At 50.0% G+C, this 24,907-nt stretch overlaps 1 protein-coding gene across 11 annotated transcripts in view; it reads left to right on the forward strand.

Annotated features, from left to right (window-relative positions):
* TNS3 (tensin 3) overlaps positions 1-24,907 on the forward strand; it is a 223,622-nt gene that overhangs the window by 74,704 nt on the left and 124,011 nt on the right. For 6 of the 11 annotated variants that reach the window (XM_055421063.2, XM_055421067.2, XM_055421057.2 and 3 more), the window contains one exon: positions 2,158-2,196. The exons of 3 other annotated variants lie outside the window; for them this stretch is intronic. Coding sequence is in view for 5 of the 8 variants with exons in the window: in XM_055421057.2 (XP_055277032.2) it covers positions 2,158-2,196 (39 nt within the window). In the remaining 3 variants the exon portion in view is untranslated. Of the gene's footprint in view, positions 1-2,157; positions 2,197-18,489; positions 18,612-24,907 lie in introns of those variants that run through there. 2 more of the 11 variants (XM_055421062.2, XM_055421061.2) reach the window with 2 other exon arrangements.

The following is a 24,907-nucleotide window of genomic DNA, read 5'->3' on the forward strand; positions in this document are numbered from 1 at the left end:
AACACTTATAATAACATGTGCAGCTTCCCAGGTGGTGCTAGTGATAAAAAAACCTGCCTGCCAGTGCAGGAGATATAAGAGATGTGGGTTTGATCCCTGGGTTTGGAAGATCCCCTGGAGGAGGGCATGGCAACCCACTTCAGTATGCCTGGTTGGAGAATCCCATGGCCAGGATCCTCTGTAGCCTGAATCCCCAGGCTACAGTCCATGGGGTTGCAAAGAGTCAGACACGACTGAAGTAACGTAGTGTGCATGCCACATAATTATATTTATTCACCACTGCAGTAGCACAAAGAACAGTGTTCCTGCCCTAAAGCTCCACCTTTGCATCTGTTGTCTAGTCCCTGGCATCCACTCATCTTTTTACTGTCCCCATAGTTTGCTTTTTGCAGAATGTCACAAAGTTGGAATCATATGGTATGCAGCCTTTTCAGATTGGCTTCTTTCATTTAGTAAGTAAGTATTTAAGGTTCTTGCATATCTTTTCATGGCTTGACAGCCCACTTCATCAGCTGAACTGGTATTCCACTGCATGAAATATAGGTAGTGATTTGTCAAAGACAGGAGCTTTGATTGCTTGCACATTTCTCACCAGTGTGCCAAGCATTTAGTGAAGCACCAGGGCACGAGCCTGCACCAAGTGAGAACTGTACACAGGATAAAATTAATCACCGTGTTCCGTGACCACGCGGCTCCTTGTCTGACCGCCAGCACAGCCATCCTATAAGCATCTGTGCATGTGTTTCCAAACATTGTTCCTGCTTCCCTGGAATTCTCAGTGTGGAGTGAAGCAGCCCTCAGCTCAGTGATTCTGTACTGTGAGAGAGGCTGCTAAGTGTATGGGGAGGGGACTGCCAGGTAGAGAGGCAGAAGACGGGGTGCCAGGAGACAGGGCCCCTGTCCCAGACGAGAGCCTGAGTCAGAACCCTGGTGGAGGAATGATGTGTCCCAGACAAATGAATGACTGTGTATCATGTTCCTTGAGGAACTTTGTAAGATAAGCAAGAGAACTATAAATAGTTGCCATGGTAAGAACCACGTGTGCACTGCCGCCCACTCCAGCCCACAAGGACAATTAGTCAGATCCCTGGAATTTCTGCTACCATTACACATTTTTAGAAAACTCTTTGAGGATTGAGCCACAAGGGGTCTGGGGAGAAGAAAGCCAGGAGGGGCTGAGTCCTGCTTGCAGGTGCTAGAATCCTGCAAGAACTGCAGGAAGCAAGTGTGATTTCCTCACTTGCTGACAGCCCTTTCTGCTCAGGGAGGGCTCCATGTTCCTGAGAGGAGCAGCTGCCCTGTGTCAGCCCCTGTTCTGAGCACCACAAGCTCTTACTGCCTCCAGTTCTCTGATGAGGAAACCAAAGACCACAGTGGTTGGAGCTCAAGGTCCCATGGCCAGGAAGCGGTGGCGCAGAAGACCCCACCCCCCATAAGACAGACTTGAGAGCTGGGGTATTTATCTCACTGGGTCTGTTGTCCTGGGCGCCCGTAACTGTGTTTCTTCTGACCTCTTTGCAACTGTGGCCTCATCATGCTGGTCTGTGTGTCTTTCTTAATGTGCTCACATCTGCAGGGGCCGGGGTGGAGTCAGAGGGACTCCTTTCCCACTGTCTCACGTAGTAAACTCCAGCCTAGAGTGAAATGTCCACATTTAGACTCTGATTTTAGTTCCACTTGTGGAAATAGTTCTAGAAAAGGCATTCTGTTTTATAGAGAATGCAGGCTCTGAGTGTGTTTGTGAGGTGCTGGGGCAGCTGGAAGACTCCCAGGCAGACCTCCCTCTCCTGGCCCTGATCCCTGTGCTCCCAGGTGAGAAATGCTGTGCACTAGCTCAGAAGTTCCTGCCTGGCCTGGGAGTCCCCTAGGCCTTCCAAATTAAACATGAAGGTCCTGTATTTATGAGCAGTGGGCATTTCTCTTGAGGAGAGGTCCATGGTTTTAATGACATTCTCTGAAAAGGATTAGGACTTTATGAAAGTGAACAAAAATCTGGACTCTGTAAACTCTAGGTCTTTCTTGTCTTGAGATCCTGAAACTGTGACTGTGAATGTGGTCAGAGGTGCTTTCAGGCTTGGGAGCCTCACCTGATTGTGATGAAACTCACCGATTTTCTTGAGAGAACCCACCGTTCTATCATGTTTCTTCTCCCTTTAGGTGGTGAGTCCCCACTGTGTGCAAGCCCACCTGGAACAGGTAAGTCACTGGCATTTCCTTGAGACTCTTCCTGCTGTGCCCTCCTTGTGGAGTCTTCCACCAGGATCCTCTCCCTCTGTTTGAGCTTTGGCTTTTGTTCACAGAGCTGTGTGGGGACCCTGGACCACCTTGCACTAGCTGTTTGCATACTTGGCTAGAGATGGGTGAAGCATGCACTCCTTTGTAAGAACTACCTTTCTGATCAGTTAGTTACTTCAGGAATTCATTTCCCTGAGCCCGAGTTTCCCCTGCTGTAACACAGAGATGCTGCTTGTGCATTTTCCTAGTGATAACGATGTGGGCAGAGCACTTGCATCCAGGGTGTCTGTGCAGAGAGCACAGTGTGTTGGCTTTGGAACAGGAAGCTCTGACCATCTTTCTATCAGATTGAAGGTAAACACACCTATAACACTTTCACTTTGGCAAATCTTTATCCTTGTCTGCTTTCTAAATGGAGATGTTCTTTGAATGCCATTGTGCCTCTGGGTGTTTTCTTTGCCGCCTCCCACCTCCTTACTGCCCCCCAACCCCCCTCGTTCTGAGGCGGGGGTTGGGGAGGTCAGCCTTTTGTTAATAACTTAGTAGCGGTTTGTAGGACACCTGGCTCAGTGCGCTTCGAGGACAACAGGATGCTGACAACCCTCTTCTCTTATTGCAAATTGGAAGTGGCTCACTGGGGGAGTGTGTGCCTTTCCCAGCTTCACCTGTGAAGAAAGGAAACAGGTGTGCCCTGGTGCCTCCTCCAGGATAATATTAGGTGTGTTCTCTGGGCTTTCCATTCTGGACGTGGTACCATGCCCTCAATCCTGGTTTTGCCATATACAGATTCCAAAGTCCTGCTGTGGGTTTTGCCCACCTTCTGCTTCCGGGGCCTCTGTTGGCTGAGAGCCCAGTGGCTTCTAGACCCAGAGCTGGTTTTTCCCTGGAGCAGCAGTAGACACCCTCCAAAGGGCTCAGCCCTGTGTTCTGCATGTGACTTTCTCTCCTAAAACTCAGGAAGTGCTGTGTCCCCCAGGCTGCTGGAGAAGTAAATAAATGGTAGGAGAGAGGTAGGCAGCCCAGCCTGGACTGTGCCGCTCCATCTGCCTATGCTGGACTGCTGCTGCTAAGTCACTTCAGTCGTGTCCGACTCTATGCGACCCCATAGACGGCAGCCCACCAGGCTCCCCCGTCCCTGGGATTCTCTCCAGGCAAGAACACTGGAGTGGGTTACCATTTCCTTCTCCAATGCATGAAAGGGAAAAGTGAAAGTGAAGTCACTGAGTCATGTCTGACTCTTCGTGACCCCATGGACTGCAGCCTACCAGGCTCCTCCGCCCATGGGATTTTCCAGGCAAGAGTACTGGAGTGGGTTGCCATTGCCTTCTCTGGCCTGTGCTGGGCAGGGTGGTGTAAATGCACAAGCTTTATCTGGTGGAGATTTAGTGAAGGGCTTTCAGGTACATGGTGTCACTTCTCAGAGCAGAAAGCACAAAAGCAACTTTTTCCTCTCCTGGCCCTGCATCAATCAAGAACCTTCTAGTACCATGACTTGGTATTTTGGATTGGCAAGGGTGGACCTCCAGATTACAGCAACTGTCTCCATGTCACCTTGGGAACAAGAGGGCTGTGTGGGTCCTCACCAGGCCACTGAGACCCTGGTTCTATTTCTCCTTTTTTTGTACTGATTGAGTACCTGCTCTTAGACATGTTTGCCCAGAGGTCACCTTGGTTCACCCATCTGAGACACGAAGAACCTGAGAAAAGTAGCTTTCCAAAGCCATAGACATTGAGAGGCTTTCATCTCTGATCTTGGCTTCGTTTGCTGGCCCCTGACAGTGGGAGGTGAGACAGGTTCATTGGCATTAAACAGTCATAATTTAAAATCAAGGATATACCACAGTTTAAAATCAAGGATAACTGTGCAGGGAAAAACTCATATTCTGTCAGTGGAGCTCAAGAGGAAATTAGTGGTAATTTAGTGCCGTTGGGGTTCAGACCCTGCTTGGTATTTCATTCTCAGAACATCTCTATTTGATGGACATTGTGGGTGAGTACCTTCCCCAAGGTGGCATTGCTCACCTGTGGGAAAATGGTCAGAGGAGATGTGGATCTCAGGTGCCCAATGGCCAGGCCATCCCACCTCTCATCACAGTGCTGCTTGAACTTATACAGGGTCCCTCTATCCCTCCATCTTCCTCCTCTTGGGTTATAAGTGGTTGTGGGGACTCATCAGCCTTTCAGGTTTGGGAGAGGGAGCTGTGTCCTTATTCACCTGAAGCTGTGACGGTGGTCAGCTCTAGGGTGTGAATGCCCCTTCCCACCGATCTATGCCCAGCCCTCTGACCACTTTTGTGCCTGGGATTGCCTTCACCTGGCGATCACCTACCATGCGGATGTCACCTGAGAGCAGGGAGTCTTTCTGGGCAGTGGAGGAATAGCTGCATCTCAGATCTCTTTAACTCTGAGCCACCAGGTCTGCCTGAGTTCCTGGGGCCACAGCAGCCTGGGGCTTGTTTCCTTGAACACACTTGGGCATAATTCACTGTCCAGAGAAGAGAGGTCGGTGATGGGCCATACCAGCGGGATGTGACAACCTCCCATGACTGCTACAGGGGGCCCTGCACTTGATGGAGTCATGCTGTGTGAGAGTCTTTGCCGGACAAGGCACCTTTGTGACTGCCTGGGGTGTTTGGGACAAGGGATTCAGGGATCCTTCATGTGTTTGTCGCACTCTGAACCCTTGGCTGTTTGCGTTGATGCTCATTTTTCTAGGTTTTTTTTTTTTTTCCTGGTAGCAGATCTTTAGTTTATTGTGATGGTTTAAAAGGTGGGTGTGAAGTTTGTCTAAAAATGGCAGGCAGTGGGACTGAGAAAAAGATCTGGGAGGCAAACCTCCTTTTGTAAATGTTAACTTGGCTGATGCAACCATGCAGATAGGCTCCAAGTTTCTTGGAAGCCAATGTAAAAAGGAAACGACGTTATTGGCACGTGCCTTATCAGCAAGGAGGGGAAAAGGCAAATCAGTGGAGAAAGTGCCATGTGGAAAATTGTGCAGGGTGTTGACTGTGTGTGGGACAGGTGTTGAACCACAGCTGCCCAGAAATGCTCCCCCCTCGTCCCAGATCTAGATGAATTACTGTTTTAGAGGAATATCAGATACAAGCTTTGAAGTGCAGCTTATCAAATCCTTAGGCACTCTTGTGGCTGTGGCTGTGGGCATGGCATTTAGAAATAGAAAAGGAGAACGACTGCTTCACTGTCTGTTTGGGTCACACTTGTGGACTTCCGTGGCATGTGTTCTGCTGGGTTGTACAGTGGATGCGTCACTGTTTCTCCAGGTGACCGTGATCATTAGTGATGGGAGAGGTAGCCAGGCCCTTCAAAACTGAGTCACTTGTATGCTCTAGCTGTTTCTGTAGAGCTGAATACATGTTCACAGGCACATCCAGCAGACAGTATAGCAGTGATTATAGGCATGGGCTGGAGTCAGCTCAGGGTCCCCCCTAGGCTGTGACAACAGAGAGCTGTGTGACCTTGAAATGAGCCCTCTTACTTCTGGGATCTGCTTTCCTCTTCTGTAAAGTGGGGATGCTACCACCTTCCTTGTGGGTCATTGGAAGGATGATGGGATGAAGAAACTGGAGCCTATTATACAGAGTGAAGTAAGCCAGAAAGAAAAACACCAATACAGTATACTAACACATATATATGGAATTTAGAAAGATGCAAATGATAACCCTGTATACGAGACAGCAAAAGAGACACAGATGTATAGAACAGTCTTTGGGACTCTATGGGAGAGGGTGAGGGTGGGATGATTTGGGAGAATGGCATTGAAACACGTATGTTGTCATATGTGAAACGAATCACTAGTTCAGGGTCAATGCATGTTATAGGATGCTCGGGGCTGGCATGCGGGGATGACCCAGAGGGAGGATAAAGGGAAGAGGGAGGTGGGAGGGGGGTTCAGGAGGGGGAACTTATGTAAACCCGGGGCAAATTCATGTCAATGTATGGCAAAACCAACCAATATAATATTGTAAAATAATTTGCCTCCAATAAAAAATAATTACCTAAAAAAAAAAAATAAAAAATAAAAAGGTCTTCCTCATGTAAAAAAAAAAAAAAAAAGAAGTAATGTATAACGATTCTTAACACCGGCTCTGGTATAAGGAAAGTACACAGTGAGTGGGGAAAATCCTTATTTGTTGTTCAGTGAAGTCAGGAGGGCGATAAAGGTCTCATTCCCGCCGCCTTTGCTGTTTGTGTTTTGTTTTTGATCCTTGTTCTTTTGCCATCTGCTGGGGAGAACCAGTTTGATCGGTTTCATAGAGTGTTCCCTCTGCTGCAGGAGGTGAAGGCACCTCGACAGGCTCTTCTGAGACTTTGGTTCTTGTCATCTCTCATTTAGAGACTTAGAGGAACTCAGGAAGCCCGTGGAAAAGAGCCTGTGGTCAGGATGCAGGTGGCGTGAGAGCATCCAGATGGTGGCAGGCAGATTGATTACGGGATCTTTTCACGACACAGGCCTCACGGAGCTCTGAACTTGGCCCGACAGCTTTTTGCTGACGTGCGAGGCAGTGGTGTTTGTTTTTCCATCTTATCTTTGCCCTTCCAGTGCTGCCCGAGGGGGTGCATTCATATCAATGCTCCAACGGAAACTCATTCCTGGGTGCAGGTGTCGCTTTCACGGGGACCCTGTGAGTCCACGTGTGTGAACCACCCTCACAGCCACACCCATGGGAAGCACACGTGGGCCTCTGTCCAGGCTGGAGAGGCCCCGGAGAGCCAGTCCTGCGGAAGCCCCTCGCTGCTTGGTGTCTGAGAAGTTCATTCTCTTCAGAGCAGCTGCCGTCCTTGAAAGAGGCCTGTCCCCGCCTTCCGGGGCCACGTGCGGGCAGCGGTCAGGGCAGTGTCAGCCCCGCGGAGGACGCAGGTGCAGGCCTTCACCTGGCGGCTGGCACGCACACAACCCATTGTTTTGCTTGGCCATTGTGGTTTCTCCAACTGGAGGAGAGGTTGTATAAGAATAGCTTCTGAAATTTGAGCCAGCTGTTTACTGAACTCGGGCGGCTTTATCTCTCCTTGTTTAATTAAAGTGAAGACAATGGGTAGTTTCTGCCACAGGTGACATTAGGAGTCACATTACACTGTCTCAGGCTACAGTTTCCAACCTGCCTTCTGACAGCTACACCTTTGTATTTGTGTGTATGTGCATGCATGCTTAGTCGCTCAGTCGTGTCCGACTCTTTGCGACCCTCTGGACTGTAGCCTGCTAGGCTCCTCTGTCCGTGGGATTCTTCAGGCAAGAATACTGGAGTGGGTTGCCGTTTCCTCCTCGAGGGGATCTTCCTGTCCCAGGGATTGAACCCGTGTCTCCCACATCTCCTGCATTGGCAGGCTGATTCTTTACCATCTGAGCCACCGGGGAGCCCCTTGTTCAGTAAAGTCGGCTTAAACTCACAAAGTCAGAGGAAGTGGTCATGAAATGACGTTGACAGGGGGGCTTCTTGACTGTGGAGGACACGTGCCCATGAGCATGTGCTGTCATCGTCACAGTTCCCACCATTGACCTGAGACAGGTTCTCTCAAAAGTATTGAATTATTTCAGTAAGGATGCCCGCCAAATTGGATAATTAGGAGTTTGAGATAAGAGAAAAAAATATACTCTGATGATATACCCTTTATTTTACTGCAAAATTAGGTGACAACGACAGATTACAGGCTTTCTGTTGCTACTGATTGTGAAGAAGTGTTACTGAAGCTCATGGAACCTTGTCCCTCCTGCTGGCTCCCATCCATAGCAGGCTCTCTGTAGGAATTTCTTGTCCTCGTCTGTAAGTGCAGATATTTGATTAGATGCTGGTTATTCCTGCTCCTGGTTGTTTCTCCTTGTGTAGTGAACTTCAGAAGCACAGACATGAGTCTGCATACCACAGCAGGGTCTTAGCTGAGTGATAGATGCTATCATCTGAAAGTCAGAAACATGCATACGTGTGTGCCTACACACGTGTGGGGAGGCACAGCTGCCCCTTCAGAGGCTGTCTGTCTCATTAGAACATATTTGACCAGAATTGGTAGCTCAGTGAGTAAAGAATCTGCCTGCAGTGCAGGAGACCCGGGTTGGGAAGATTGCCTGGAGAAGGAAATGGCACTCCAGTGTTCTTGCCTGGAAAATCCCTTGGACAGAGGAGCCTGGTGGGCTGTAGTCCATGGGATCGCAAGAGTCGCACACAACTTAGCAACTAAACCAGCACCACAGTGAGATTAATTTGTTTCAGGCCAAAAGACACTTGCAAGCTTCCTTGTTCTTTAATCCCTCTGATCTTAGAAATAGAGAGAAGTCTCAAGAATCGTGTCAGATCAAAGGCCAAGTCTTCCACTTGGTCAGTGGAACCAAACTTAATATCTATGTTTTTGGTAAAACACCAGGTGAGACTCAAATAAAAATATACACGATGCCATATTCCCAGAGTTCAACCTTGAAACTAAGTCATCTGATGGCTCTGCACCAGGTCGCGTGTCTATACAGGAATGAGTCATCTGAGGAGCCCCGTGGAAGACCCTTGAAGGGGTATATGGAGACTGAAAGGCCCAGTTAGGATGAGAGAAGCATGGCGAGTACATCTAGACTTGGGGCTGGGACATGCCCAAGGTCACCTAACTAGAAATGGGGGACAGAAGTGAGGCCAGAGCTTGTGGTAGTATCTCCACTGGAAAGGCAGGGTGCTCTAGCCCTGCGGTGCTGCTGAGGGTCTGTGTTTGCGCTGGGGAGCCCCAGGCCCTGTTTCCCCAGTTGCTGCATCCCAGTGGTTGTACACGCTGGCTGCTTCTGCGTATTCTCAAGAAGTATGGATGGACAGGAGTGGCCGGGGATTTACGGCTTGGGGAGCAGTGGGAAGCATTGAGAAAATGCTGGCCTTGAGATGCAGTCTGGGGGCTCCCTGTTCCTGAGATTCATGTGCCCTGGGGACCCAGATGTCCACTGGCCCCTCCAGGGCAGCTCAGAGCAGGCTAGGCTCCTGGACTGGATGGATGACTTTGTTACTTCATTTCTCAGTTGCTCGTTTGTTGTATTTTTTTTTTTTTTTCTCACTTCAGAGTCCTTTTTGAAGGCTGGGGAGCTGGACTGGTATGAAGTGTGAGTCCACACGGGGATGAGAAGACCTCTTCCATTCCTTTTGGGAATTGGCAGGACCCAGGCCAGACTGGTCAGGGCCCGTCAGTTCCCCTTACGGAAGGGGCCCTGACCTTTGCCTGGCCTCTGCCTGTAGCTGCCCTCAGCACCTCCCCTAAATGCTGCCCGGAGCTATCCCCGCACCTCTGCGTGGGTTCCCGTAGATCTCCAGGGAAAAGGCACCTGCCTCCAACCTTTTCTAATCCTGGGCCCGACTTCGGTCTAACCTAACTTTGATTTCCCCATTCCCTTCCACACCTGAAATAATACCCAGGCTTTGGGTTTTTTTCTCTTTTGGAGGTAGAATTGCCAGGATTTCTGGGAAGGTGGCCTGGTGAAGAGGCCCTGATGGTGTTAGCAGTTCTTTAGCGGGAACTACAGGTCAGCCACGAGGAGGCTTTCCTCAAGTCTCAGTTCAGGGACCTTTGAGAAAGAGGGACAACCCTCCACAAATTAAGGGAAAGCCACCCCTTTTGGAGGTGGACTTTGAGAGCTGGTGTCTCCCTGCTGTTGCCAGGCCTGCCAGTGGGTGTGAGGATAAGGCTGCAGGAAACACATTAACCCATGACAGCGTGGAGCCCAGCTAATGATTAAAACCCACACCAGCCACCCGCAGTCACACCAGCAATTGCTTCCCTGTGTCCGTTCCTGTCCTCCTGTCAGATGTCAGTGTCCTCTGCACATCCACCCGGGTGTGGCACATGCAGCGCGGTGTCCCTGTCCACCCTCATCCTGGGTCCCCATGCCCCGTGCTCTGGGGTGACGGCGGTCAGGTCTCCAGGGCCAACAGCTTCCAGAGTGACAGCTCCTCTCCCAGGGACAGGCCTTCGGAAATGTTTTCAAGGAATGACAGGGGTGTCCCCAGGTCCAAAGGCTGGAAGTCTGCAGTGGATAAGAAAACTCAGGTTGAGTGTTATTTATTTTCTTTTATGGCCCTGAGTTCATAGCAGTCACAGGTTTTTAAGTGTGGGAGGGGTGCCTGAAGACAGTGGTTCTGTGTGATTGGTGGTGGAAATAGCAGTGACTACTGAAAGGGAAGACCAACTGCTTATTTTTTCAATGCCTTGAATTGGGATAGAGGAGAAGCGTCATATTACCATAGCACTTGAATTACCTGAGTGTATTTTTACCTGTAAGGAGAGTATTCCTTTAAAAAAGCACAGTAGCGAATTCCCCCAAATAGAAGTCTCTGCTGGGGAGCAGTGGTCGAGGGGTGGAGTGACTCTGGCTGTCAGTTTGGGATCCCAGGTTGGGGAGTCAGATTTCTCCCCCAGATTCTGCATGCCCTCAGGCCCTCCACCTGGCCCTCTCCTGGGGATCCAGGGGCCTGTCTCCAGAACTGGGTCTGGAGAGCCGGTGTGGAGCCCAGGACTGAGACCTCTCAGTGTTGCCTGGATTGGAGTTGTCACAGCTTTCAGCTTTGTGACTTGGAGACTTTTGCTGGGGTGCTAAGGAACCAACTTGTGAAATTTGATCAAGAAAAGCAATCAAGCATTCAACCTTCTTTTCATGTTTGATGTACACCTCAGAGTTAAATATATATGAAGGGAGAAAGTCTTATTTGGTGAGGAATTCCGGCTGACAAATGTTGAGAAAGTGATAGAATAGCCGTGTTTCAGACGCTAATAAGGGCAAAGCAGCTGGCTCTAGGACATGACCTTCTGTAACTGCCTTGGTCACAAAGGGAAGCTGGCGAGGTCATGTGGGCCTCTTGTGAAGGATGTTGGAACATTGATTACATATTTGCCCCTACCAGAAATCAAACCGGAATCAAATTAAGCCAGACCCACCCACGGCTTACAGGAAATACAGGGCCAGAGCGATCTGAAAAATAATTCCAGAGAGGTCAGCAAAATCCAGAAGGGGAAATTCTACTGGGTAAAAAGAACCCCAGTTGTTTTCAGATACACTGCAGGAAGAGGAGGAGGAGGAGGAGGAGGAGGAGGAACTTGTGTTGTAAAGGAACTGAAGAGACAGGTTAAATAAACATGGTGAGACTTGATGTGGATCCAGTCAAAGTGTCAGACTGTGAAAAACAAAACCAAACCGAGACTTGTAAGACAGGGGCGTTGGAACATTGATTACATGTTTGTGTACAAATATGATGATGTATTTGGTTTATATTAAGGAACTATTGCTAATGAAACTGGTATTTTGGTGTTGTAATTTTGTTTTTTAAGTCTCTATTCTAAAGATACCGAAATACTTGTTAGATGAAGTGGTATAATGTCTGGGGTTGGCTTTACAGTGGTTCAGTGAGGGGCTGTGGGGGTGGGTGTATGGATGCAGTTCATTTGGGGGTTATTGGAAGCTGGGGCACCTGAAGCTCTGCACCCTTGTCTCCCGCACCCAGGGTTATTATGCAGGATGCAGGTGTGTAGGCACAGAGCTCAAGGTGAACAGGTGACTGAGGCCCAGTGGCCAGTAACTGGTTTTCATCAGACGCGTCACCCACTGTGTTTTGAGATACACTTCCAGCTTCCCACCCTGCACAGTCATTTCCCACATGTGAGGGCTCAAGGCTTGCCCGCCAGTGGCCGGTGTGGCCTCGTGACCGGTTGGCCTCTGGAAGGACACTGTGTCTGCTTGATGAAATGCTTCACTGAAAACCTGCTGTGTTCATCAGCACAGGACACAGAGGTGACTGATATATTGTTTTCTAAAATGGCAATGTTTGCTTCATAAAGCTTTTAAAAAACATTCTACATAAAAGTGAGGGTCAGACTAGTCAAGGGCATTCTTACTCTCCTCTTTGAGAAATTTATACAGCTTCTTTCCAAAGGGGTGGGCGTCGAATGAGTTAAACTCAATGTAACAAACAAGTTTGGAAAATTAAGAGTTAAAATGGACTTGGGGGTTTATGAGGAAATGAGCTCCCTGTCCTTGGGAATATTCAAGTAAAAGCTGACAGCATTGCTGCAGTGGTCATTCCAAATGTGATTGGGAGATTGCGGTTTCACATTGAGTGAAAGTGACAGTGAGGGACGCTTTAATAAAGTCATCTTAGTGTGTGGTAACAAGGTTGTAGTACAAACCGAGCAATGCACAAGTAGTTTAGTCAGTGGCTCTCAAAATGTGATCTCAGCTCAGCAGTAGCAGCAGCAGCAGCATAAATCTGGGAACTTAGAAGCACACGTTGTCTGACCCCAGATCTCTTTTCCTAAGCCTTCTGGGTGGTTGTGCTGCCAGCTGAAATTTGGGCACCTGGTCCAGAAGGAGATGTCTTCCAGGGGAGGGCCCACTCTGAGCAAGGCTGGCAGGTCGTGGGTGCTGAACGTGGGGTTGACTGAGGACTCTGCAGCCTGGGGGGTGGGCGAGGGTGCTGGGCTGCCTCACTGAGACCCCTTCCTTCTGGGAACAGCTTCTCACCTCCTGAAGCCCTTCTCCTCCCCCAGCATTGTGTAGACAACATTGTGGTCCTTTTGTCTGTGTTCTAGAACACAGAGCCAGCTTCTTCAGAGTCTCTGTCTAAAAAATGCGCCAAGCAGCTCAGTGTATGGCGTCCTAAATCCTCCGGTGAGAACAGAGCTCTGGCAGAGACAGTGATGTGCCTTTAGGAGGAAGCGTGGTGGCATTCACCGCTCAGCCTGCAATCCAAGGAGGCAAGAGAACTCCAGGGCTTAGCTTCCTAAGGAGCATAAAGCATCCTCGGGATAAAGAAATGACATCCTGTAAAGTTACAAACGTGACTGGGTTAGACTGTGATTAGGAGTCTTTTCATGATATTATTGGGACAAATTTATTATGTGGGGACATTAGAATTGGGAAGTTTTCCAGGTATTTCTTCGGTGAATCAAAGACTAAATCATCTACAAATAACAGGTTCAGTTACAGTCACTCCTCATTATTTGTGGATCATATATTTGCAAGCTTGCCTGTTTATGAAAACTTATTTGTAATCCCCAAATCAACACACACAGTTATTTTGTGGCCATCCAGGGACATGTGCAGAAGGACAGAAAATTTGAGCTGCATGCGGGCACTCACCAGCTGTATTGTATAATGTGCCTCTTGTTTCAGCCCAAGAGTAAACAGGGGTCCTTCTCAAGGTGTATTTATATTTAGTGCCACATTTTGGGAATTTTTTTGCTTTTTGTTCGTGACTTCTGTTTACAGTGGCACCCAGCTATAGTCATGAAGTGCTAACTGGTACTTCGAGACACCAGAAACCTGGCCAGTGTCATGGTGACTTTTTAAGAACATGACAACCTTGAATGAACTATAGTCGATCACTTGTTGATTAGGGATCCTCAGACCTTTTCTCCTGACGTGCCCATCAGAAAGAACAGACCCTAACTCACTTGCAGCTGCCTCCCCCTGAACCTGTGGTGAACAGTTCATGTACAAACCTGAGAGGTGGGCGGGAGGAGAGGCCAAGCTGGAAGAAATCCACGGTGGAGGGCTGAGTGTTCCGGCCACTGCAGCAGGATGGGTCTGCCGGACAGGACACTGCCCCCGCTGGACTCACCAGGGTAGACCCACATCTCTGCTGCTGAAGCCCTGTCTCTGCAGAGAGTTTTCGCTCACCCAGGCTGAGTGACTCTACCCCAGGGCTAATAACACAGGTCCTCACCTTCTAGAGACATGTCCTATCTCTTCCAGGGCTGCTAGTCACTCCTGGGCTGCTCCTTCCTGCATTGTTCATGTCCCTGGCTGGGGCTGAGAACACTCCTGTTGGGAATTTGATGGTGTCTTTGAGACCTGAATCCCCAGACTCAGGGTGTTCTCCATCACCATGGAGTAAGGAGTAAATAGCCTGTCCTTTAGGGCAGAAAGTGAAGAGGAACTCAAAAGCCTCTTGATGAAAGTGAAAGAGGAGAGTGAAAAGGTTGGCTTGAAGCTCAACATTCAGAAAACAAAGATCATGGCATCTGGTCCCATCACTTCATGGGAAATAGATGGAAAAACAGTGGAAACAGTGTCAGACTTTATTTTTTTGGGCTCCAAAATCACTGCAGATGCTGATTGCAGCCATGAAATTAAAAAGACGCTTGCTCCTTGGAAGGAAAGTTATGACCAACCTAGATAGTATATTAAAAAGCAGAGACATTACTTTGCCAACCAAGGTCCGTCTAGTCAAGGCAATGGTTTTTCCCGTGGTCATGTATGGATGTGAGAGTTGGACTGTGAAGAAAGCTGATCGCCGAAGAATTGATGCTTTTGAACTGTGGTGTTGGAGAAGACTCTTGAGAGTCCCTTATACTGCAAGGAGATCCAACCAGTCCATTCTAAAGGAGATCAACCCTGGATGTTCATTGGAGGGACTGATGCTAAAGCTGAAACTGCAATACTTTGGCCACCTCATGCGACGAGTTGACTCACTGGAAAAGACTCTGATGCTGGGAAAGGTTGGGGGCGGGAGGAGAAGGGGACGACGGAGAATGAGATGGCTGGATGGCATCACCGACTCTGTGGACATGAGTTTGAGTGAACTCTGGGAGTTGGTGATGGACAGGGAGGCCTGGCATGCAGTGATTCATGGGGTCGCGGAGAGTCGGACACGACTGAGCGACTGAACTGAACTGAACTGAACTGAACTGGGGCACCATACCTGGCCCCGCCTACTTCCCTACCAGAACTCACTGCCCCTCCCTATCATGTTCCTCTCTTGTGATATGCAGGAGTTGGGCTCGTACCTTCTGTCTATCAGGGCCCTATGATGGTGAAGAGTCTGGTTTTGAGCTGATACCGCCAGGAGCCATGGGGACAGGTGCCTTTTGACTTCTCCAATCCTCGGGAAGCCTAGAGGCTGCTACCCTTGACCCGTTGCACAGTGGTGAAAGCTAATGCTTCAGTTTAGTTCAGTCACTCAGTCATGTCCGACTCTGCAACCCCATGGACTGCAGCATACCAGGCCTCCCTGTCCATCACCATCTCCCAGAGTTTACTCAAACTCATGTCCATTGAGTTGGTGATGCCATCCAACCATCTCATCCTCTGTCATCCCCTTCTCCTCCCGTCTTCAATCTTTCCCAGCATCAGGGTCTTTTCAAATGAGTCAATTCTTCGAATCAGGTGGCCAAAGTATTGGAGTTAGCTTCAGCCTCAGTTCTTCCAATGAATATTCAGGACTGATTTCCTATAGGATGGACTGGTTGGATCTCCTTGCAGTCCAAGGGACTTTCAAGAGTCTTCTCCAACACCACAGTTCAAAAGCGTCAGTTCTTTGGCGCTCATCTTTCTTTATAGTTCAACTCTCACATCCATACATGACCACGGGAAAAACCGTAGCCTTGACTAGACAGACCTTTGTTGGCCAAGTAATGTCTCTGCTTTTTAATATGCTGTCTAGGTTGGTCATAGCTTTTCTTCCAAGGAGCAAGTGTCTTTTAATTTCATGGCTGCAGTCACCATCTGCAGTGATTTTGGAGCTTAGAAGAGTTCAAAATTCTGTTGACATGACAGGTAAGGGGACAAGTGTCCCGATTACCCCTCACCCCTGTGGTCCCTCTCAGTAACCCCCTGCTGTCCTCTGAGGGCTGAGTTGATCTAAGACAGACACTCTGGCTCCCTAGCTTGGGGTCTCCATTGTGTCTGGCCTGGAAGGAGACCCCAGGTGATTTCCTCTGGAGGCCATTCTGCCAGGGCTGTGAGGGCTGCCCACACCCCTCCCTGTGGGTATTCTGTGAGAAGAAATGAAATGTTCTTGTTGTGAAATAATTGATTAAAAAAAAAAGACTGCCTGTTTAGATGTAATTATAAAATGGGCCCATGTGAATCTTCCTCTTAATTTAAGGGACGTACCAGACTATTTCATAAAATGTAATCTACTGGATAACCTCTAGTGTAGACAGCTGGAGGGGAGGTTCTGACAGTGGTGGATAGGGGATGGGGCTCTGGTTCTGGGCGGCTCGTGGTCCGGCACTGCCTGCTTTTCCTCTTGTGACTTTGGGTGTCAAGGGAGTGAGTTGAATGCAGCCTCAGACAGGCTGGGTCACCTGTAAAGCCATAGTGTCCCCACTGTCTGACATGTGTCCAACCACTATCTCCCTTATCCTTTTGGCCTCCTGGAAACTTGGCACCCAAGGAACGTGACATTTCAGGAGCTTACGGAGGTATCAGGTGACTGCTTCTTTCTGGTCCTCCCATGCTCTTTGACTTTGATTTTGTGTTTGTTTCTTGGTTTTGTGCTAATTCAGAAGGATAGAAGGCAGGCAGATGGGTGGGTGGGCAGACACCTGTTAGGTTCTGGGACACCTGCCTTCTCAAGAATCCCAGTAGGTTTCCTGGGGGAATTTAGGAGGACAGGGGAGGCGGGACTCATTGGCGCCAGCAGGACGCAACCCCTGCTCTGTGCTGTCCTTCCTGACACCTCTCTGGTTCCTGCAGGGTCCTGGCAGGAGGCCCTCAGCTGGAGCCCGTACATGCTGCCACCGAGCCCTCGGCTCCACTGTGGGACCGGCCCCCCTGGCTCCTATGCTCCCAGCCTCCCTGCTCCTGCTGAACCACTCGTGTGCCACTTCAGGCCAGGGGCAGGAAGGGAGCAAGATGGGAGGAGGGAACTGCTTCTGGAAGGAGAAGCTGGCCGTGCTCCCCAGTGCAGCGAGTTCCTCCCCAGAGGGATCTGCAGGGCCTCCACTTGCACTTGGCACTGAGTCTATCCCTGGCGCCTCTCCTCTGTTTGCTCCTGTCCTCACTCTGCTTTAATGGGACTGTGAAAGTTACATGGAGCGTTGAGCCCTGACCCTGGCTCGCACGCTTTACTTCCTGGGAGTGGCCGCTGCCTGCCCTGCAGACCTCTGCCCACCAGCCCCTCTGGGACATCAGGCTTGATTGTGAAAGCACTGTTTCCGCTGCCTGTCCTGGGCCTCCCTCCCTCCCTTCATCAGCCTCCGAGTTCCACATGGTTCAGACCAGCCTACGCATCTCAGAAATCTGAGTATTTGGTGACAAGTAAGCATACACATAGTTTTAGGACATGACTTAATGACCGAACAACAACAAATCTTAGCGTGAACAAAACCTTGCTTCTCATAGTTGAGCTTGGGGGCAGAATGACATTACCTTAGCTCAGTTGGTAAAGAATCTGCCTGCAATGCAGGAGACCCTGGTTTAATCCCTGGGTTGGGAAGATCCCCTGGAGAAGGGAAAGGCTTGCCCACTTCAATATTCTGGCCTGGAGAACTCCGTGAACTGTATAGTCCATGGGGTCGCAAAGAATCAGACATGACTGAGCGACTTTCACACACTTTTAGTTTCCTAACTTCAGAGGGGTGTGTGTTTTTCTAGTAATTCATGGTAATTGTTCCTCACTTGTAGGAGCGTTAAGGAAAAAAATTCTCAAGGTGGGCGATCCTGATAATGAATCTGTTTCCGGTCTTCTCATTCTGGAAGGGAACAATGTCTTGCTGGCTGTCTGACGTTGGGAAAGTTTCTTTGCCCAAGTCTTATTTCTTTGAATGGAGCTGTGGTCTTGGCAGGTTGCTGCATTTAGTGTGGGCTTGTGGGGAAGTTTCACGTCCTTGGGCCAATCCCTCCCTGGCACCCAAAAACAAGGACTGAATGCGAAGCTGAGATTTCTTTAGCTTTTATTATCTGCTAGATGCCATTTTTAGCTCTGCACGTTTCCTTATTTAATCCTCCCAATACCCCCACTTTCCAGATGAGAAAACTGAGTCACAGGAAGTAATTTCCAAAGGTCAGACAGCTGGGGTCTCACCCAGATGTTAAGGTTCCAAAGCAGGTACACTTCACCCCTGCACCCTGCCTGCCTGACGGCGAGTAGGGGAATGAATGAGTGAACCCGTGAAGGCCTTCGTGTCTGAACTGCATGTGGCTGGTTGTTGCCTTTTAAAATATTTTAATTTATTTTTTTATTTTTGTGGTTACGCCATGTGGCTTGCAGGATCTTAGTTCCCCAGCCAGTGATCAAACATGTGCCCCCTGCAGTGGAAGCATGGAGTCTTAACCACTGGACCACCATGCAAGTCCCTCAAAAAGTTTTAAAATGTGTTTTTAACTTTGTTTTCCTGGAGAAACAAACAGAACGTGCAGAGCTGTTTCAGTTGGTCTCCTTAAGGGAACCCCCTCCCCGGTGACATTTGTGCACTGCCACCAGGCCCTGTGCTTCCTTGTGAATCTGGCTCTGGTTATGCAACGTTCCTTTTGTTCCTTTTTACGGGACCTTTTCACAGCGCCAGTTTCAGGGCTGGTCAGCATGGCTGGGAGCAGCACACAGGTCCGGCGACTCTGGGAAGCTGGGGGCCGTGAAGTGTCCTCGGGCCCTGCCAAGTTCCTGGTATGGCAGCTGCACAAGGTCTTTCTCTGCTCTTTACCTGAAAGGTGGAGGGGGCGAGGGGAGGTGGGAAACAGGGGTGCAGCCCGGAGATCCCAGTGCCACCCTTCACTGCGAGAGTTGGGGGCGGTGAGCCTGGGGAGGGAGGCCTCTGCTTCGGGTTCCTCACTTTGCGGGGGTGGGGGGAATCTCATTAGATACTTCCACGGGGTGATCTGGGGGGGGGGGTCCCGTGGGTGAGAACGTGTGTTACCGAAGCCTGTACCTGGGCGGGTGCAGCATGTGAGTCCCACCCAGCCAGTGAGGAGAACCCACCTTTGATAGTCTGTGGGGACAGGCTGTCCTTCACGTCACTGGGTTGTCTGAATTGGTGCTTCACTACCTGGCTGTTCAATGGACAGTTTCTTCCTAATAGCCAGCCACCCCCTATTTCATTGATTCCATATGGTGCAAACTTGTGAAGGTGTAGAGAGTTGCTACTCTTCAGCTGCTATTCTTTTAATGATGAATCTGTTTAAGCCACTTACATAATAAATAAATATACCCCATTTAGTTTTATTACCCTGAAAATAAAGCTAACTAGATATTCATTACTAAAATGTAAAACAGTATCCTCCTGCCTCTTAAAATGGCCAGGTCAGCCCTCTGTTGCTTTGAAATGACTGCTGGGTTTATTCCTTTCCTCATCCTGCAGACCCCAGTGCTTTGCTGCCTGCTACACTGTGTGGCAAGGGGACATGGGAACATCATCCCCCCAACATAGGCTTGATTCTCCCCTGTGCCAGGCCCACAGTGTGTGTGTATGTGTGTGTGCTTGTGACAGAAACAGGTGCTGTTGCATCTTCACAGGGACGCATCCGTGGCCTCCCCTCCTCGGCTGACATGGGTGCACTCCCCACCAAGCGGTTCTTTTTTTTTTTTAATTATTTTTTTATTTGGCTGTGCTGGGTCTTAGTTGCAGCATGTGGAATCTAGTTCCCTGGGCAGGGATTGAACCCAGGTCTCCTGCATTGGGAACTCAGAGGGTTAGTCACTGGACCACGAGGGAATTCCCCCGAGTGGTTCTTATTAAGGCACTTCTTCTTCTATTCTCATTTTCCCCTCACCTCATCTCATGGTTTCCCAGAAAACACATATGTTGCTGTAAATGTTAATAATGCGTTTACTCTCTGCTGGGCCCTGTTCTGGGGGTGTGACTGGCCTTTGCTGCTTTAACCCCACAGCCACCTTGCAGAGAGGTTGCCGTAGTTATCAGCCCGTTTTCTGGGTAAGGACCATGAAGCACAGAGAGGGCAAGGTGCCTGCTCAAGGCTGCACAGCTGGAGCATTTGGAGTTCTGTTACCTGTTCTTAGAGGCCTTTAAAACTAAGGGAGAGTGGAGCCTAGTAATGCAGGGCCACCTTGTGTGGCTAACCCTGGCTCTGTGTCAGTTGGCTGTCCCTAAGTGGCCCTGTAGTAACAGCTTCCTTAGGCAGGAAGGGTCTCCTGGAGAAGCCTGGAGGATGGCCATGGCGAAGAGTATGGGCAGGGATCTAGCCCTGGTCCCACTACTTACTGCTGTGTGGCGGGTCTTGCTTTGTCTTTTCCTCCACTTTTTTGTCCTGGGGATTGGAGGGTGACAGAGCGCATAGCCTATAGCCGCTGTTGTCTCCACCCCTCCCTGCAGTCCAAATCAGATCCCTCTTGTAACCCTTTCAGGTGGTCCCCTAGGCTCCACTGAGGTCCTCAGTGATGTGGCGTCTGTGCTGTGTCACTCCTGTGTCCGGTTTATGAAGCACCATTTTTTTGTAGAAGCCTATAGGAAGCCAGTGATCTGCCTCTCACATTGGCAGATTATTATTGGCACTCGTTACTGGCGACTCAGGGTCTTTTGGTTTGGACACGGTTGCTGGCTGTGACAGCAGCTCCCTTGTCCAAAGCCTTTGATGGCACTTTTTGCATCCAGAGTAAGGCCTTCAGGGTGTTTGTTTCCTGTGATACATCGACTACACCTTTTCCTTGAAAAAGTATAAGATACTTGGCATCCTGTGAAGACAGCAGAGGTTTGAGTCTTGATTCGAGGTGGTGCAGGTATATTTGACAGAATCAAGTAAACCTCAGGTCAGCTGGGAACCCAGGGTCCTGGAACCTTACCACCCTGGGGAGTGAGTGGCTCTTAGGAGATGTTGCCCAGAGGATGAGGATCCCGCCTCCCGCTCTCCTCCAGACACCCCCTCTGTCTGTGAGCACAGGGGCCCCCAGGCACTGTGGAGACCTTTGTTTATTCAGCCCAGACGGGGCTGGCAGGGTGTGTGCACCAGCACTCCCACTTTGGACATGTGCTTTGGCCTTCATCCCCAGTGAGCTTCCAGCTGCCTTTTCACCCCAGTGGTCCCTGCCAGGACCCCAAGGCACCCTGTTCTCTCCCTCTGTTGTTTGGAAGTATGTGGCTGGCCTGTGTCTGCTCCCAAATGGTGGCTGTCCTGTCCGAACCCCATCCTTTCCTTCTTAGGTGCAGTTATCAGGGGCACAGCAGTTCCCTCCCAGAGGTGCTTGGGCCAGAGTCACCAAGTGTTCTGAACTGAGCCTCTGCTGGTCCCGGCCAGTGGTGCACCCATCTCTGTCCTCTGTTAATAAAAGAAGTTTGTATCAGCATGCAGATGTTGTGTTGGTTACTATCCTCAGTTGAAAGATGGGCACCTGGCAGCAAAATTGCTGTTGTCTATTTCAAATATAAAAATAACCCCATTTGGAAAATAAATGAGTTTTAGTAATTTGAAAAGTATGTTGAACAAGGGAGCCCCCAGGCAGGTCATCTGATTCTTTATCCGGTGGACGGCTCGCTCGTCTCTGCCTCGGAACCATGGACTTGGGGATTTCAGGGCTGGGCCAGGCCTTCTGAGCACTAGATCCAAAAGTTGTCATTTTATCAAAAGAGACTGGTGCCCAGGGAGGCCAGCGGCTTCATCGGAGTCCCAGGACCACATGCTGGTCCAAGCAGATGAGCTTTGGGCCTCAAGCAGCACCTCTGAGGAGAAGCAGCCCGGGCCTCGTGGGTCACCTTTCATAGGTTAACCTTTACCATGGATCCCACCTGTGTCTCTCTCCTTTTTCTTTCTTTTTCTTGGTACCTTTACAAGCTGTGATTAACATGTGCCAAAGGGGACACAGGTAAAGGCAGCTGGGCGGGGTGGAGGCGGGTGCTGCACTGCCCTGGAGACAGGGAGACTGGGAGGAACTGGGAGGTGCCCGAGTTACTTTCACCCAGGACACTGGCACTGGTCCATAGAGGGCGGTGGTGGCCTGCAGGTCTAGCCTCCAAAGGCTCTCCAGGAAGGCAGGCAGGCAGCCTTCTTCTTGCAAAATAACAAGAGAAAAGGAGTTTGCAGCACAGATCTAGGGGCCTGGGGTCTACAAGTAGAGAGGTTTCCTTAGCCTTCTCCAAGGTCAGGATGCAGGATTACTTATGAGCAAGGAACCATCTTCAAGAGACTTCAGCAAGGTAGTTCTCAGCCATTTTTTAAATTGTAATATAATCGCTTTATAATGTTTTAATTTCTGCTGTATAACATTGTGAATCAGCCGTATGTATACATATATCCCCTCCCTCTGGAGCCTCCCTCCCTTTCCCCATCCCACCCCTTCAGGTTATCAGAGAGCACCGATCTGAGCTCCCTGTGTTATACAGCAGCTTCCCACTAGCTAGCTATATTACACATATTAGTGTATATATGGGCTTCCTATGTGGCGCTCATGGTAAAGAACCCGGCTGTCAATGCAGGAGACAAAAGAGACATGGGTTTGATCCTTGGGTCAGGAAGATCCCCTGGAGGAGGGCATGGCAACCCACTCCAATATTCTTGCCTGGAGAATCCCATGGACAGAGGAGCCTGGCGGGCTACAGTCGGTGGAGTTGCAGAGTCAGACACGGCTGAGTGACTCAGCAAAGCACAGTGTACGTATGTCAGTGCTGCTCTCCCAATTCATCCCCCCCTCCTCCCCCCATGTCGTAAGTCCGTTGTCTGCGTCTGTGTCTGTCTTCCCACCCTGCAGATAATTCCATTAACGCCATTTTTCTAGATTCCATATATATATGTGCGTTAAATCAGACATTCTTAAGGCATGAACTGTACTGTGGTGATAGATGAGGGCTTCAGCTTTTTAGCCCCAAGAGTAGATAAATTCTTTGCTTCCAAGTAAAGACGCGTAGAGATGTCACATGTTACCTTCTTGACAAGTGCGGTGTTTGGACAAGTCGGGCTGCTTCCAGTCGGCGTGAGGCGTGAGCTCCCTGAGCAGCCACGGGCCTTCTCTCCAGTGTATCCGGGTCCCACCTGCTGCTCATCATCTGCTTGGTTCCAAACACAGCCCCAGAATGAGGTTCTCTCCTGCTGCAGGATCTCAGAACCTGGCTTAGAAGTGGTGACTCACTCATGATTCCTCTGTCCTTCTAGGCTTAGGGCTAGACTTGCTCCCCTGGGAAAAACTTCTGTAGCTTCACTGGTTTCAGTCTGACCCGAGGACAGGCTGGGCAGGATGGGCTGTGGACCATCAAGGGCTGGGGGATCGAAAGAGTCCATAGTTTTGGTGTCAGAAGTTGCTGCTGCCTCTTAACTGTGAGATTCTATACACCTAAGAGTCCTGAATGCCACTTCCCCAGCTGTGAAGTGAGGACAGTCATGTCTTACTGGGGCTCTTGCTGAGAACCAGGTGGCTGGCCATGAACGGGTCTGCTTCCTGACCTTGGTCACCTGTCGCCACTTACAGGATGGTGCTGGTGGAATGTTTCTGTCTTCTATGGGGGCGAGGGGGGCTGCATGGTCTGTGGACACAGGCCCTGTCACCCCAGGCACAGCTGGCTGCTGAGGGGTGCAGGAAGGCAGGAGGCTTTCTCTCCAGCCTCTTGAAAGCCCTGGACTGGCCAGAGGGCCTGCCTTCTTCTTCTTAGAGATCCCCCTCCTCACTCTTTCCCTCCTGCACCTGTTCTGGCTGCACTGGTTCCCTTGCTGGTTTCTGAGATGTTTGCAGTTCCACTGCAGGGCCTTAACACTGGCCCCTCCAGTCCTATCCCCCTCACGTGACCTCCCTCAGCGCACCTCCCACAGCCCCTCCATGCTAGGCTGCGGCTGTGCCTGCCTCCCTAAGTGCTCCTCCCCTGAGGGTTGTCAGGAGCCTTGCTGGCAGGCTGGGGTAGATAGTCAGTATGTGGGGGTTCCAGCTGCTGTCATCCACTTAGGTGATGGGGGGCTGCTGGAAGGCATAGAGGGCTGGCCTTCAAGGAGTTCGTTCTCTATTTACAAACTTACACTTATGGTTGGTGTCAGGTTGTCTTGAGTTGCTGTGTGTTACTTCAGTCTGACTTGGTCTAATAGCTCAAGCAGCAAGTGAAACTGAGAAATACCGTAAGGGTAGGCTGAGGCCTAGCTTTCTGATTGTATTGCTTGTGTGTAATTACGTTTACTTATTTTTCATGTGTTTATGTGTGTGTCTACGTATCCTCTGTTTATCTACCAGCTTTCCACCCTATTTGTCATCTCTCTATTGAACCATCTAGCTGTGCATTTATCATCTAACACATCTGTCATGTGAAGGGCGGTGGCATTCAGGACTTGCTGTGGGTGAGGGCTGGCTCGGACTCTCTGTGGAGTTGCGAGGCTTTGAGGCTGCTGCGGGGAGTGTGGGTGCTGCCCCTCCAGGCCCACCCTCCCTGCCCTCCTGGGACTTGAGGCCCAGGAGTTGCTCAGCTTGGTGGCTTCTGGAACAGGAGGTATCTCTTGCTTATGTGCTGATTTGGGGAATTACAGAGCAAACCTAAGTCGGTTCTCTTGGACCTTGAAGCCGCACCGCGCAAGAGTATGGAATGATGGGGGCTTTTGGAGAAGGCTTTGGAGAAGACTCTTGAGAGTCCCTTGGACTGCAAGGAGATCCAACCAATTCATTCTAAAGGAGATCAATCCTGGGTGTTCATTGGAAGGACTGATGCTAAAGCTGAAACTGCAATACTTTGGCCACCTCATGCGACAAGTTGACTCACTGGAAAAGACTCTGATGCTGGGAAAGGTTGAGGGCGGGAGGAGAAGGGGACGACCGAGAATGAGATGGCTGGATGGCATCACCGACTCTGTGGACATCAGTTTGAATGAACTCCGGGAGTTGGTGATGGACAGGGAGGCCTGGCGTGCTGTGATTCATGGGGTCGCAGAGAGTCGGACACGACTGAGCGACTGAACTGAACTGAACTGAACTTGTAGCCCCCTTGAAACTCAGCCCCTGTGTGTCAGGAATGACGAGGGAATTCCCCACAGTGTTGAGGAATGACCCTCACAGGCTAAGCGGTG

Source organism: Moschus berezovskii, chromosome 3 (assembly GCF_049115385.1).
Source record: "Moschus berezovskii isolate FMDL1 chromosome 3, NW_MosBer_1.0, whole genome shotgun sequence".
Classification (NCBI taxonomy): Eukaryota; Metazoa; Chordata; class Mammalia; order Artiodactyla; family Moschidae; genus Moschus; species Moschus berezovskii.